This window comes from Ovis canadensis, chromosome 9, assembly GCF_042477335.2.
Source record: "Ovis canadensis isolate MfBH-ARS-UI-01 breed Bighorn chromosome 9, ARS-UI_OviCan_v2, whole genome shotgun sequence".
Taxonomy (NCBI): Eukaryota; Metazoa; Chordata; class Mammalia; order Artiodactyla; family Bovidae; genus Ovis; species Ovis canadensis.
Window position 1 is genome coordinate 26,117,506 of NC_091253.1, and position 15,331 is coordinate 26,132,836.

At 55.7% G+C, this 15,331-nt stretch overlaps 1 protein-coding gene across 1 annotated transcript in view; it reads left to right on the forward strand.

Moving 5' to 3' along the window:
* Positions 1 to 302: 302 nt before the first annotated feature.
* Positions 303 to 15,331, forward strand: part of AGO2 (argonaute RISC catalytic component 2) — an 81,171-nt gene continuing 66,142 nt past the window's right edge. The window contains exon 1 of the mRNA XM_069600875.1: positions 303 to 481. Within this exon, the coding sequence (XP_069456976.1) occupies positions 460 to 481 (22 nt within the window). The 5' untranslated portion in view covers positions 303 to 459. The remainder of the gene's footprint in view (positions 482 to 15,331) is intronic.

Here is a 15,331-nt window from a genome sequence, read left to right on the forward strand (position 1 = left end):
GCTACAGGGTCCCCCCGGCCCCGCGTGCGCCCCCGCTACGGGGCCTCGCGCCACCCTCGCCGGCGCCGGCCCCGTCCGCCGTGCCCGGCGCCCGCCTCGGCCGCCGCGCTGGTCTGCCCCGCCCCCGCCGCGCGGGCCCGCCCCGCCCCTCGCCCCGCCCCTCTCCCCGCCCCCGCCGCGCGGGCCCCACCCCTCCCGCGCCTCCCTTCCTCTCTCGCCCCGCCCCGCCCCTCCCCCGCCTGCTCCCTTGCCCCTCCCCCTCCCCTCCCCGTCCCCCCCTCCCCCGCCCGCCCGCCGCCGCCGCCTCCGCCCGCCGCCCCGGCCGCGTCGGGTAAACCTGTTTGGCGGCCGCGCCGGGGCGGATCGTGCGGCCGGCGGCTCCCTCGCGGCTCGCGGCGTCGGGGCCCGTGGCGCGCGCGCGGCCGCCCCTCGGCCCCGGAGCCCCTCGGCGGCGCCACCATGTACTCCGGAGCCGGCCCCGGTGAGTCCGCGCGCTCCTCCCCGCGGCGGTTGGCGGGCCGGGCGCGAGCGCGGCGCGGGCGGGCGGGGGAGCGCGGCCGGGGGGTCGGGGGGCCTGGGGGTCGCGGGGGGCTGCCGGCCGTTCCCTCGGCCCCAGCGCGGACGCGCGGCCCCGGCCTCCTCCTCGGGCCCGAGTCGTCGGGGCGCCCCGCGCGGCCTGGGCCCTTCCCGCGCCCCGTCTCCGCCGCAGCCCGGCGGGCTGGGACCGGGCCGGAGCGCGGACTGGGCCGGGCGGCGCGCGTGTAGGCCCGAGGCCCGGGCGCCCGCCTGTCCGGCTTCCTGCGCCCGGCGCCTGGGCCCCTGCGCCGCGCGGGGCCGGCGGGGCCGAGGCCGGGGCCGCGCTCGAAGCGCCCGGGGGCGGAGAGGCCCCGGCCGGGGGCGCTGAACTCGGGGTGCGGGAGGCGCGGGGAGGAGCGCGGCCGCTGGGCGCAGACCGAGCCGCGGCGAGCCTGGAGCGCTCTCAGTTTCGTTTTTCTTTTTGCCAGCACTTCTGCGGCCCCTTCTCCGAAGGAAAGTCTGGAAATGCTGAATTTTGGCCAATTCTTGCTGGTAGTTAGGACCGCGGACAGAGAGGGATAGGAAGGCGCCCTAAAACCCTAACCTGCGCGCGTCTCATTTTCATTCCAGACACACAGGCTCCTTATTCAAGTGTTAATTGCCTTTTACAATTAACTAGAGGAAGGTGAGGAGATGTGCTGATTTCCTTAGCATCTTTTCTCACTAGCCGGCCTCCCTTTCTTTAGAAAAGTTCTGAAAAACTTAGAGCAGTAACACATTTTTTAAAGAACTTTTTTGGGGGAAATGCAGAGTAGAAGGGCGATTAGCTTGCTGAGGCAAGAAAGTGGTCAAATGTTGGTAAGCTTTTTCCCTTCTCCCGCCAGGCACGTGGCTTCTAAATTTCCCGCTGGCCCTGCCACTTGGACAGGGCATATCCTGTCCCCTTTGTCCACCAGGCTCCAGCGGGCTGAAGGCCCTGCCGGCTGGGTCCTGCCCTTTGTGGGCCCTGGCCCTCCCAAGACTCCTGCTGCTGGGGATTTGGCCGGACCTCTTCAGGCTCTTCTCATCCATTTGGATCCCTTAACACTTTCTGTTCACTAACAGTCCTGTGCCTTGTGAATACTCACTGTCTTGTTTTCTGATGTCACTTAGTTAGAAAGCTTCTCCAAGGCTGAGCCAGAGCAACTTTTAAATTGCTGTCAGCAATTTGATAGAAGAATGGTTTTAACTGTAATGGTTTTAACTGGAAGGTGACTCAGCCCTGGTGGGGAAAGGCCCAGGGCTCCAGTGACAGTCACAGTCCTGGGGGCAGACAGACTTGGCTTCTTAGAACGGGTGGGCAGCACCCATGATGTGGCAGGGCAGCCCCCACACCTGGGTGAGTGAGAATCTCCCCGTCCACCCCTCTGAAGGAACCCAGCAAGTCTTAGCCACTACACTGAACATTTTTTCAGATTTTCAATGTAAAAGTTGGAGGCCCAGAAAAAGTGAAGAACCTTGGGGAAGGTCAAGCTTTTGTGATGTGTCTGATGTTCACTGATCCACTGGACAGCTTGCTAAGTTGCTGATGGTCATTTTGAAGATGGACTGCAGAGGCACAGAGAGGCTATGAGCCTTTCGAAGGTCAGCCAGCCAGCGAGCAGTAGGACAATGTGTGTGATTCCAAGCAGACTCTCCATACACTCCCTTTAGAGAAGTGGCTTTCGGTTCTTTTGACCTTGACCCCCAAGAAGAAACACCTGTTACATGTAGACTGGACCCAGTGCTCGGGTGTTAGAGTATAATTGAAACACGAGCTTCAGGAAGAACCGCTCGCCAGTGCTGTGTGCTGTGCACTGGGATATTTTCTTGTCTGTTTTATTTTCCAAAAAGGTTTAGTTCTCTGGATCTCCAGGCTCGTTCCGGGTTCTCCATGGCTCTTGGAAGAATCTTGCTGTGATGTGGGCCTGTGCATCGTGGCCTGGTGGGGAGGGGCCCTCTCATTCACTGTTCGTGGGTAAACCTGCTCTGAAATCGGACAGCTTTGGTTGAAAAAATAAATGAGTCTGTAGGATAGTTCTTAGCCAGTGAACGGCAGGATGGGAATGAACCCAAATTTCAGGCTCTACAAGCGTGCTGTAATTATAAGGCTGTGATACAGTTCAGTTTTATTCTACACACTCAGGCTTTTAATTTTATTTAAGAGGGATATCTGGAATAGAGTCTCTTCGGTGAAACTCTTTTTAGTGTATTTCCTAGTTTAGAATAATAAAAAGACATTTGAACTGGATTGTAGAAAAAATTACAAATAGTTTTGCTACTTCCCATTTTAATACCCTTATTAAGTGACTAAGTAAATTAACTTTAAAAATAGAGTCTTGTTATGGACTGTTATGTCTGTTAGGAAATGCTATTATGTATGTGAATTGGTATCTGGACTCTAAAGTTAGGTAGTTACTATTTTTTAGTTTTTTGTTTTTGTTTATTTTTTTAAAATTATTCGAAAGAGTTAGTGGTTTAGGATGGGTGGATTCTCCTGTGACCCTGAACCTTCATAGATGAACAATTTTTTTTTTCTTTCCAAACCGCTTAGAGACCTTAAAGGGAATCTCAGTATTGCCTACTGAAGGGGGCTTGTTGGTCAGTTCTTTCACTGTGCTCAGACTCTTGTGGGTTACATTCCTCACAGACCTGCTACAAAGTAACTTCTGCCACACCAAACAGGTCTTGTAGGAAAGTTGTCTGAACAGGACTGTGACTTTAAGAATGAGGGGCTCTCACTGTGGTTTCTAGAGTCATTTCACTCCTCTCGCACTCTGCTGCTTCTCTCCCCCACCCCAGTCATCTCAGATCTGGGCCAGTCTCCCAGAAACCGTGCACCTTTGCCGAATAGCAGACGGCGCTTCGCCCTGGGGAGCTGCTGCAGGGCATGGCTGGCTAGCGGTCCAGCTTCCCTTGATGGATCTGTTAAACCTTGAAGAAGGATTTAAATTTAAGGAAAAAAAAATGTGAAAGGTTCAGCTCCTAAAACTTATGCAGTTCAGAAGAATATTATTTCCTGTTAACTTCAGGTTTATGTCAGAGTTTTTAAAATGCCAGTAGGGTTTATTCTTTATAATCTGTTACGCAACACTATGACAGAGTCCCAGTCTGATAAAATATATTTTTGTTTTGTGAATTGCTATCATGAACACTCAAAATGTATCGCTTGACTTTTAAAACAGTATCTATTGTGAAATAATCTAAAGTACACAGAAGTAGAGTGACTGGTATCATATGCTCCCATTTATCCATCACCAGCCTCAGCAATTATCAAGATTTTCCACATTTGCTTCACATCTTCCCTTTCCCCTCTTTTCTCTGTGGAGATAGTCTAAAGTGGATTCCAGCCCTGTGGTTTCACCCTGAATGCTTAAGTACCGTGTCTGAAGGATGGGGGCATTTAAAACTCGATGCTGTTATCACACGTTTAACAGTCCATAATCAATTTCTCTCATTATCTCAGTGTGTTTACTTCATGGTTGTTTTGGATCCTGAATTTTATTAAAAGTTCACACATGAATTTGGTTTTATGCCTTTGAGGATCTTTAGAGTCTCCCGCTACCCCCCACCCCACTGACTTGTAAGATCTCTTCTTCAGAGGGTGTGTATCTTTCCCCCCAGTTTCCTTTAATTGTTTCTAGAAAGAAGCCGGCTGTTCAGGGTCCCTGGGCTTCCTTGGGGAAGGCTGATGAGACCCAGCTGCTCGTGACTTTAATTTAGACACACTTATTTTCAGCGACATTTTGGGGCCGGCCACTTGGCATCTTCAGCATTCAGTGTGGTAGAGCCCGCTTTTTACGCGGGGCTGTTTCCGCAGAAGGGCCGCGGGGTGAAGAGGGGAAGCCCTGCCTCTCCTGCAGCTTCGCTCCTCCTCATCCCCAGGAGGAGGGAAGGACCAGCAGTCTGTGTGGGGAGAACCGCGCGGCGAGTGTGCACACGTCGAGTTTGAGGTTCTAGGCGGCCGAGGCGGCGCTGGAGGTGGAGGATGGGGTGTTGGGCTCAGGAGGACACGAGTTTGTGGACTGGCCCACAGCCTGGGCTCAGTGAGTGGGACCTGGCGCCCTGGGGAGGGGGGTGCAGCCGGGCGCCCACCCGAAGGCTTTTCTCCACCTCTGCCCCTGAAAGTGAAAGTCTCTCAGTCGTGTCCGACTCTTTGTGACCCCATGGACTATGCAATCCATGGAATTCTCTAGGCCAGAATACTAGAGTGGATAGCCTTTCCCTTCTCCAGGGGATCTTCCCAACCCTGGGATTGAACCCAGGTCTCCCATATTGCAGGCAGATTCTTTACTAGCTGAGCCACAAGGGAAGCCTCTGAAGACCCAGGAAATTACACTTTGCAGATGTCCCAGGTGCTTGTTTTTTAGAAGGAGCTTGAGACCCATTGGTGTTGGGAGGCGGGGCAGGAGAGGACGTTGAGATGAGCCTGGAGCAGCCCCCATGGAGCACCTTCATTGGAGGTCGGCCCCCTGGGAGGAGCCCATGCCTGAAACATACCTTGGAGGTCAGCCTCCAGAGAGTGGGGTTGCCGGCCGGGGTGGGTGGGGGTTTGGGTGTCTAGGTGAGAGTGTGGGTGTGCTAAAGGGGCCTTTATGATGGACCATAAGAAGTGAAGTTTACCTGTGGTTCCCTGCCTGGTAAAGCTTAAAGGTCTGATTGAATGACAACCTCGCCTTTCATTGACTGTAGTTATGGTTTATATTGCTGAGGATGCAACTTAGAATTGGGGCAGAAGGAGGCTTTTATAGGCTGTTACTGGGGACTCCAGTGAATTCGCAGTGAAAATTGTTATGTATCCATCTTTAAGAACCCATAGCAACAAATAAACAGAACTGTGGCAGGGTTAGAACCAGCCACCTTAGGGGCCCAGATGCTTTCTACCTGACTCTGTCTCATTGTATCTGAATCCTTCTTGTCTCGGAGCCTCCTGCCTCCCAGGCAGTCTCCCAAGGGGCATTGTTTTGGGTTTTTTTTTCAAGCTACTTTTGGGTGTTTCAGCTCTGAGCTCTAGTTCTTAGAGAGTTGCACATAAAAGGTCAAAATACTGAGGTTCATAGGTCATAGTCATTTGACATGTTCTGTCAGCTTTGACTCAAAGTGAAACAGTACAGTCTCTGAGCGTCGGTTCTCACAATGGCACGTTCATGTCGGTGGAGGAGCTCGAGCCCGGCCGGCCGTTCATGTGGTCGAGGGCTGGGTGGGGGCCTTTGTGTGTGAACTGGGAGCGGGGAGGCCCTGCACTGGAAAGTTGCTAAGCCCCTTCTCAGGCCCCCTGGGTCAGCCTTGCTTTAACTGAGCTTATGTAGGACGCGAAGGTGGCAGGGTGTTAGGTGTGACCGGGGTACTTTGTAGCTGGGGCTCTAGGGGGCAACTGCCTCTGAGTCTCAGAGCCTGGCTAATGCTCCTGACTCAGCAGCATCTGTGTTTTCAGGGCCCTCGCCGCTGCTCTCATGGGCCGTGGGCCCGTCCACGCAGCGGGCCGAGCAGGGCCGGGAAAATGGAGGCCTTCTCCCGGCCTTGCAGACGGTGGCACCATCTGCTTTTTGTAGGAACAACAGAGAAGTACAGGTAAGAAGTGGGAAGAAAGCAGAGGAAGATGCTGAGCGACGAGAAGGACGACTTTGGACAGAACCCAGGCCGTCGGCGCATCTGCTGGGAGCTTCTGGGAGCTAGGTGTCGTTTGTGACGCAAGCCCAGAGCACGGGTTCCAGGTCAGGCCGACCTCACTTGAGTCCTGGCTCCAGGACTGGGCGCATGCTCAGCCTCCCTGGACCTCAGTCTCCTCCTCGTGCAGGGAAAGAACGCCTGATGGTGGAGGTGTTCTGGTTGGGGAGAGGACGCAAGAGGTGCCGCCTAGTTATTGCGGTCCCCCTGCCGCGGTCAGTTTATCCTTGGGTCTCCTCTGCACACAGTGGCTTCTCCCGCTCTGGTTCTGCCCAGTGACCGCTCCTCTCCATGACCCTCCTGGCTGACTTCTGCGTCTTCACTTCACAAGCCCTAAGAGCCACATCGCTGATAAACGCCACAGGTGCCGGGGGGCCACAGCTGCTTTGGAAGCTCAGTACTGGGGAAGTGGAAGGTTATCCCTGATGCTTGCTCATGTCCCTGGCAGAGTCATTCGGAGTAGACCCAGCTGTGTAGCGAAGCCTCTGCAGACAGGACTGGGCAGTGGATGGGCACGGCCTGTGGGGTGACGCTGAGGGAGCGCCAGGCTCTGTCTGCAGGTGGTGAGCTGGGTGAGCCAGGGGACATTGCTGGGGCCTTCGGTTCCCTCTGCGTGCTGCTGCCCCGGCAGGTGTGCCGCTTGTTAGATGGGAACGCGTGTGGCTCAGTCCACGAACCGTACATTAGACTTGGAGGGCATCTCAGGCCCAAAGCGGGTAATTACAACTTAGCCTTGAGCTGGAGGCGTCGCAGGCTTTTGGGGGTGAACGGCAGGAGCTCATGTGAGGGGAATGGAGATGCGAAGCAAGTCGTGTGCAAAAGCGGTGTGTCTGGGGCCCCTGCCTGGTGCGCTGTGCGGGGCCCTGCGGCACGGTGGCCGGTGCGGCTGCACTGAGAAGGCATTGTGGAGCAGCCTGGGCCAGAAGAAGGGGAGAGAGGAAAGTCAGGCTGAGCTCGGAGCCTTTGCGGGAACGTGGAGCCCAGGAGCGGCTGGACAGAGCTTTTTCAGTGATGTCCGTGGGCTGGTAGAGTCAGGGAGCCGGCCCGGAGGGGCTTGCACAGGGGAGTTGAGCCAGGGTCAGCTGGAACGTATGCGGAGGAGCCTGTGTGCCACCGCGCCTGCACCCAGGGGCAGGCCTGTCTCCCCGGGAGCCCTGGTCCCCGTCCTGCACCTCGGCTCGATGCAGACCCCAGGCGTCTCAGGTCATTTGCACAGGCCAGAAGATCCCCGAGAGAGCAGGGGGTCTGTCTTCGCCTCCCCCGCCCCCTCCCGTAACCCCTGGTTGCCAGTGTCCCGCACCACCTGCTCAGAGTCCAGATCTGTTCACAGTTGGTTGAACTGGGATCCAGGTGAGGCCCACACGTGACTGGCTGGTGCATCTCTTTGGTATCGCCTTCAAGGGAGAGCTTTATTGACGTGGAACTCAACGTACCTTTGTTGTTCAGTCGCTCAGTCGCATCCGAGTCTTTGTGACCCCAAGGACTGTAGCCCGCCAGGCTCCTCTGTCCATGGGATTTCCCAGGCAAGAACACTGGAGTGGGTTGCCACTTCCTCCTCCAGGGGATCTTCCCAACCCAGGGATCGAACCCGTGCCTCCTGCATTGGTAGGCGGATTCTTCACCACTGCACCGCCTGGGAAGCTCAGTGTGGAACGCAGTCTGCTCTGTTTAGCACATGCAGACTTGAGCAGCCGTCACCACGGTCTGACTGAGGATGTTCTTGCCTCCTGTCCCCAAAGAAAGGCTGTGCGCGTTAGCTGTTGCTCCTCATCCCCCCACCCCGGCCCTGAGCAGTCCCACTCTCAGCCTCTAGTTTCTCCTTCCTCTTCCCCGGTGCTTACTATTGCTGGGCTGAAGACACTGGCTCACGTGTAGTATCGTCTCCACCAATTGGACTTGGCTGATGGCGTCCCCTTGGTGTAATTCAGCGTGTTTGTCCCGTGTGAATTTCCTGCAAAGTAGTGGTCAGATCCAAAGGCAGGTTCTACTTTTCTTGGGTTCTGGTGGGGTTTTTTTTTTTTAAGTGTGAATACTACCTGCTGTTGATTGTATCATTAGGTTCCATTAATTCATTAGAGTTGGTACAACACTGATGCTCTGTTTCCACAACAAAAACTTCCCTGGCCGGCTGGCCGATGAGGTTGGATCTGTCTTAAGGCAAAGAAGTGAGCAGCGTGAATGAAGGCACGGCAGCCTGTGGAGAAGAGAGGTGGTCCAGGTAGGCGGGCACTGGGTGTGACATCAGAGGTTTGGGGGGTGATGCTGTGGGTACCTAAAAGTGAGCTGAGCGTAGGGCTCTTTTGTTCTGTAGGTTATGGGGACCCTCTGAGAGCACTTGGCAGTTGTGTTGCAGGAAGGGGTAGTCTGGCCTGGTGGCAGGACTCTTCGTCTGTGTCTGGTGGGGTCGTGGTCAGTTTCCCTGTTGGTGGCAGGTCGGTGCCGAGCAGGGCAGTGTGTGTCTGGGCCGGGGCCAGGGGTGAAGACCACACCCCCAGCTGACCTGCTGGCCTCTCAGTGCTGACCCCGGGGAGGAAGGAGCAGCAGGGGTCAGTTTTCTTTTATAGATATGCTAAATTTAAGGCAGTTCTAAGAAATCCAGGAGATAAAAATCTGTGGCCTTCACTTTGCATCTTTATATAGCACCCAGTGCTGTGGTGGGGGTCTGTCTTCTTTGTCCGGATGTAAACTCCCTTTGCTTGCTGCCCAGGACGTCTTGGTTATCTTTTGTCTCTTTCTGGTGTCTGCTGTAGTCTGTTTTCTTTTTACTCAGTAAATCCTTATTGCAGTCAACTCTTGATTGTTCAAAAGTTAAACCTATTGACTTGAAACTTGTGCACGCTCTGAAAACCCTGTCCCCAGCCTGCCCTGGTGCTCTGCCTCTGGAGTGGAGGGCAACCTCGCAGGGATGCTGTCGAGCCGTGTGGAGGAAAGTGGGTCAAGGGGGCCACTTGCCAGTGGGTTTGCTTAAATTGACAGTGGAAGCGGACATCCGTGCAGAGGTAGACGTGTAGCCTCTCAGAGGCAGGTGGTGGTCTTCCCTCCATGCCCCAGCCTCTCCGCTCGCCTCCAATGAGTAAGCTGGCTCCTGGTGTTGTGAGAGTCTCTGACGCTGAGCTATGCTGACCTGGCCAGTAGAGGCAAGGCAGTCAAGACTAACCGCCTCCCTCCTACTTAGCTCTTGTCCAAAGCTATGCCCTCAGGAGGCAGGCCTGGAAGGCACCCAGTTAGAAGCTCCGTGGGCACGTGGAGTGGGAGCCTGAGAAGGCACCCGTGCCTGGCTTTAGCCCAGTGTCTTCACGTGTAAACCGGGGCCTAGTGCCTCCCTTGCTGTGAGGGTGGAGTGCGTTAGGGCCTGTGCACACCCAAGGCAGGGCTGGGCAGGGCTGGGCAGGTGTGGGACCCGGACGGAGCTGTGGTTTCACCAGGTATGGGGTCCTGGGGTGCGGGGCTGGTGAGCCACCTTCTCTCAGTGACAGGATTCTAGAGGTGCATTAAGGAAAAGAGCATGTCTGGGTGAAACCTCTCTCAGAAATAGTGCTGTGAAGTAAACAGGAGCAATGGTGAGAAATTTGGTTGTAAAGCTACAGGAGCTCTGGGTGGCATTTTCTTTCTTGTTTTTTTTTTGTTTTTTTTTTTTTTGTCTTTTGTCTTTAGAAGAAAAAGAAAGAACTTGGTTGGCTTTTTAAGGGATTTGAGTCTCATTTCGGCAGGAGGCATCTCACCTGAGATGGAGGCAGTCCTGGATGCTAGAGCATTGTGGCAAGAAGGGCTGAGCCCAGTCTGGGCTTATCACAGGAGGAGGGGGCACCCAGAGGGATTTATCAGGGTCTGCCACGGGGGCAGTGGGTAAGGGTGGTGCCCGCCCGGTTGGCCTGGAGTTTGGCATCCTTGTGGGACGAGACACACCCCGCTGAGTTATCTGATAGTTCTGGTGTCCCAGCAAGCGCTTATTTGAAGAGTAGTTTCTATTTTATTTTCGCGTGTTTTTCTGAAATAAGATCTGTTTAAGCCCATGTTGTCAAGTGGTGGCTGTTGGCGACCTTTGCAGAGCTGCGTTTTGGGGTGGCGGTGGTGGCTCTGGCTGGCTCTGCACGGTGCTGGCTTGGCCCCCTGCTCCAGGCCCCGGCCCCTGCTCTGCACGCTCGGCACAGTGAGGAAGGCCTCCCTGCCTGAGCTTGGGGTGGGCCTGCAGCCCTTGCCCTCGGCTCTTTCTGTTACTTGCATGGTCTGTCCCAAGTGTGTCTGAATGTCAACAAAGGCAGAGAAGAAAGATCATCAGTGTTTCAGAGAAGCCGTGGTGTTCAGAATGTCATAGGCTCTTTTTTTGATTGAGAGGAGACCCACAGGACATAAACCATTTTACAGTGGACAGTTCGGGGGCCTCTAGTGCATCCAGTGTTAGGTACGCAGCGCCTCTGTCTAGTTCCGAAGCATTTCCATCACCCCGAAAGGAAACGCTGCCCATTGAGCAGTCCCTCCCCGTTCCCCACTCCCTCCTGCCCGGGAACCACCAGGCCTCTGCCTCCGCTGGGTATTCCATGTAAGGGGGTCATAAAGCACGCGGCCTTCCGCGGCTCTTTCCCCGGGCGTCTTCGGGGCTCGTGTCTCAGGGTATCAGCGCCTCGGGGTGGCTGGCCCGTTGCGTGCTGGTCACAGTGGGTCCATCCGCCCGTCTGTGCTCGACGGGCGTTTGGGAGGTTTCTGCCTTCCGGCTGCCATGGCTGCCGCTGCTGTGAACGTTCGCCTACGGGTTGGTGTGTGGCATATGTCTTTGTTTCTCTTGGGCACGTACCAGGAGTGGAATTGCTGGGTTTTACTCTGTGACTTTGAGAGGAACTGATGGACTGTTTCCACAGAGTGGTTTCGGGTTCTCCACATCCTCAGCAACAGCGATGATTGTCATCACAGCCTTTTAGAAAGTGAAGTTAGTAGTGTAATATATCACGTCTGGCATATTTTATTACTTACCAAAGTAGAAAAAAATATTAGATTTAGGCGCATTTTGCCCAGATCTACCTAATAGCTGTAAGGTATATTTCTTTGTGCTAGAGTTTAGAGGATGTTTGGAACCTGGACAACTAGATAAATACAGTAAAGCTTCATAATTTAACAGGGTGGGGAGAAGGTAAGAGTCCAGTATCCAGCTCCGGCCTGTGTGTCTGAAGTCAAAAGTGTTCACTTTCTGGGTACATACTGAGTGCCAGCTGTGTGCTAGGCGTCTTGTCCGGTGCCCAGAGGACAGTGCTGGGTGCAAACCACGGCGCCTCCTGCGTCCCCCACCCCGAGTTCACTGAGTCAGGAACACGGGAGCACCACCCAGTCGCCAGAGATCCCTGGGAGACATGGGAGGAGGGCACATTCCAGAGGGAACGTGATGGGCAGCCTGGCCTGTGGGGGGTGGTGGCAGGAGGCGGGGCCGGGGCAGAGGCCGCCCTGAGCACACAGGCTTCCATGCAGAAGGTTGGGGGCAAGCGTGAGGGACGCACGGCTGCCATGTGTGCTTCCCGGGAGCCCCTGGCTGCGGGTGGAGAACAGGGGTGGGGGCTTGAAGATGCCCAAGACTGGCACGCTGGAGAGGCTCCAAGGGTGGCCGGCGGAGCACGTGCGGGCCAGGAGGCAGGCGGTGTGGAAGATGTCTGATTGCTTTGGGGCTTGGCTGGGCGGTGAGGCAGTGCGCTGGTAGAGGCGGGCAGATTTAAGTTGAGTCTGCAGGCTTTGAGAAAAAATTTTTTTTATTGGAGTATAATTTTGAGAAAGAGTTTTAAAAGACTTTTTAATGAGGAAGAATTCAAATATTCGGAAGAGTAGAGACCACAGGAGGCCCGTGTCCCGGCACCCCGATATTCATTTACTGTGAGGCAATGTCAGACTTACAGGAGAGGAGCCGGAGGTGCAGAATTCCCACGCTGGCGCCCCCCGGTGTTACCCTCTTGTATTGCTCCTTTGAGGGCCGTTACCAAAGTCGGGAAACCAGCTTTGGTCCGGTGCTGCGAGCTTGCCTGAAGATCTTGCTCAGGCTTGGCTGTTAGGTGACGGTCCGCTTCCTGGCCAGTTCCTGGCCAGCCTGGGGGCCGGCCTCATTGGCTGTCCCGGCCCCATGCGCCTCTTTGCGTGAGAAGCCTGGAGCCCCTCTCTCCCCCGTCTTTTGTGCCCTCTCCGTGGGCGCTCGCTCAGGCTGCGCTGTGTCTTCTCAGCTCACCCCCGCTGTTTTCTGGTGACTTCCCTTCTGGACCTACAGGACACTCCAGCCTCTGTTGTGGTTTTCCTGCCCTGCTTCTCAGTGGACATGGGCTGTATGTGTACTCACGCCTGCACATACACACAGGTGTTTCTCTGTGTGTGCATTAAAAACTGCATCCTTGCTGGCATTGCCGATTTCAGTCCAGTGTCTCTGGGCCTGCTCTAGCTTCCCTCTTTATAGCTTCTTCATCAGATAGTTGGGTCTTCATCAGACAGTGAGAAGCCTAGGCCTCATTGCCTCCAGTGTATTTGCTCATTTGTGTGGGCCAAGCTGACATGGAAAGTAGTTTCAGGATTGCTGCCCGCCCCTGAAGAGACAGGCTGGCTGCCTGGAGAGCCGGTCTGCATGTGGCTGCTCACCGTCTGGCCGGGGGCACTCGGTCAGGAGTCCTCCTGAGTTCTCCCTCTGTGCTCTTCTAGTAAATGAGAGATTCAGTTTAGGGACTTTCCTGGCGGTCCAGTGGGTAAGACTCCAGGCTTTCACTGCCGAAGGCGTGGGTTCAATCCCTGGTTGGGGGACAAGATCCATAAGCCGCACAGTGTGGCCAAAAAGGGAATGAATGGGGCAGACTCAGGGACCCCGCTGCTGTAGGTGCCGCACTTGCAACCGTTAGCGTGGTGACTGGGTGCCCAGAGGCAGCCGCTGGGAGGGCTGGCCGTCCCCCGCGGAGGCGCAGGCACTGCGGGAACACTGAGGAGCCCGCCCGCCGCCCGCCAGCGTGGGCCCGAGGGCCGGGGCGGCCTTCCTAGGCCAGGAGCAGCAGTGTGCCCCCCGCAGGGCCCACGCCCCACCCCGCCCCGGTCTGCCTCAGGCTTTCTTACTGTTGGGAGGTGACCACAGGCTCTGTTGCCTTTTGGTTCTGTTTTTTTTTTTTTTTTTTAAGTATTTTATCTTTCATGATAAAAGGAATACATGCTTATTTCAGAGAATTTAGAAGATATTGAAAAAAAAAATTCACAGGTAACGACCCTTGGAAGAAGTAGCGAAGTAGCAAATGGGTTTGCTTCCAGACGTTTTTTCCTGTACATACATAGGTAGCTGGGAGCAGCCTACACTTAAAATTTTGCGTTGTCCCTTTTCACTTAATACCATGAGCTATTCCGAGGGCGGTTTACATTTGTTGGGGGGATGTTTGCAGTGATGTTAAAAGTAAAGCTGATGGCAGGCACTTGTGTGGGGTGGTGGCCTCCAGGGACAGCCGCAGCTTGGTTCCTGTGGCTGCGTGCCCCTCAGCTGTGGGACCATCCTCGCCACCGCCTCCCCTAGGGCGCCGTGCCAGCGCTTCCGCAGAGCCTTGGCAACGGTACGGTGGGTCGGGGAGCTTGGGCACTCCATGGCTGCAGGCCCCTCACCATCCCGACACGCACTGGGAGCATGCACCTCTCCACACCGTCCCCAGTGAGGTTGCGAGGGGCGGCCAAGAGTCCCGTCTCTCGCTGACTGGAAGCTGCCAGAGGGCAGGACCACGCCTCCTGGCTGCATCGTCAGTGCCGTTGCTGGGAAGCAGGCCATCGGGGTCTATCTGGTGGACAGGTGTGTGTGTTGGAGACAGGCAGCTTAACAGAAACGAAGCACAGACTCTTAGCCGTGCCTACCCTCTGTGGTTAATTACAGACGCCCCATGTGTAAGGTGGGCTCCGGGACCCCTGTGAGTCCCCCTTGAGTGGGCACTGGACCCCAAGGCTGAGAGCCGCTCCACTCCCCCAGGCCCTCCCCTCCTCAGGGGAGCCCCCCGGGAAGCGAGCAGGGCCCCTGCAGCTGCGTCCCAGTTCGCGGCATCTCGTTACTTCTGGTGCCTGTAAAATGGGGGTGATAACTATGTATTCATGTAAAATAATGTATCAGAGAGCCAGCAGAACACTTGTCAACATACTGTATTATATTTTATATCTAATATCGAGAGATATCTAGTCCCAACAGATGTCGATTATGCATACTTACTCATAGTTATCAATGTCATATGATTGTTTCATTGCCTGTGTTCAACGTGCCTGTTACAGAGATCATGTTTAACAGCCGTTTTATTGTGGTGGTAAAATAAGTTAACATGCGAAAGTGCCTGCTGGTGCCTGGGATGTGCTCAACGCGTGTTACTTCTTATTACTGCAGTGACTTTCTTGTTTAGTCGCTAAATCGTGTCTGACTCTTTGTGACCCCATGGACTGTCACCCACCAGGCTCCTCTGTCCATGGGGTTTCCCAGGCAGGAATACTGGAGTGGGTTGGTGATGTTAGCAGGTGGAAGAAATGTCGCAGCTTCTTTGAGGAACGAGCCCTTCCTGGGGGAATCTGAAAGTGCCACTTAGAGCCCTGCTTGCGCCGGCGCTGCCTGGGGCTGGTGAGGGCTGCAGGAGGCGGGCATGGCCGAGGAGGGCCCGGGGCCGGGCGGGGAGGCTCCTCTCTGACCTGGACCCCAGGCGTGGAGAAGTTGGACAGGGCTTGGTCCCGGGGGTGCCTGTGCGAGGACGCGGACCCCGCAGTGTAGACCCCCAGAGCTCCCCCACCACTGCCCTGGTGAGCCCCACGTCGCCGCACGTCCATCAGTCCACAGGGTCGTCCATTATGTTCCAGAAAGACGCGTCCACTGGGGGCGAGCTTTGATTTGGAGATGAGAGACTGCAGATTGATACAGAGAGTGCTGTGGCGCGTGTCTCCTGACGCGCCCCTACGGCTGGGAGCAGGCACTCCTGAAGCGCCCCTACAGCTGGGAGCAGGCGCTCCTGTGCCTCTGAAGCACCCCTAGGCTGGGAGCAGGCGCTCCTGAAGCGCCCTCTACGGCTGGGAGCAGGTGCTCCTGTGCCTTTGACGGGCTTTCCCGCCTTTGGCCCCAGTTGTTTGCTTGGACATTGTCAAAGTCCTTTCTAAACAAAGCCCCAGAAGAAGCAAAGCA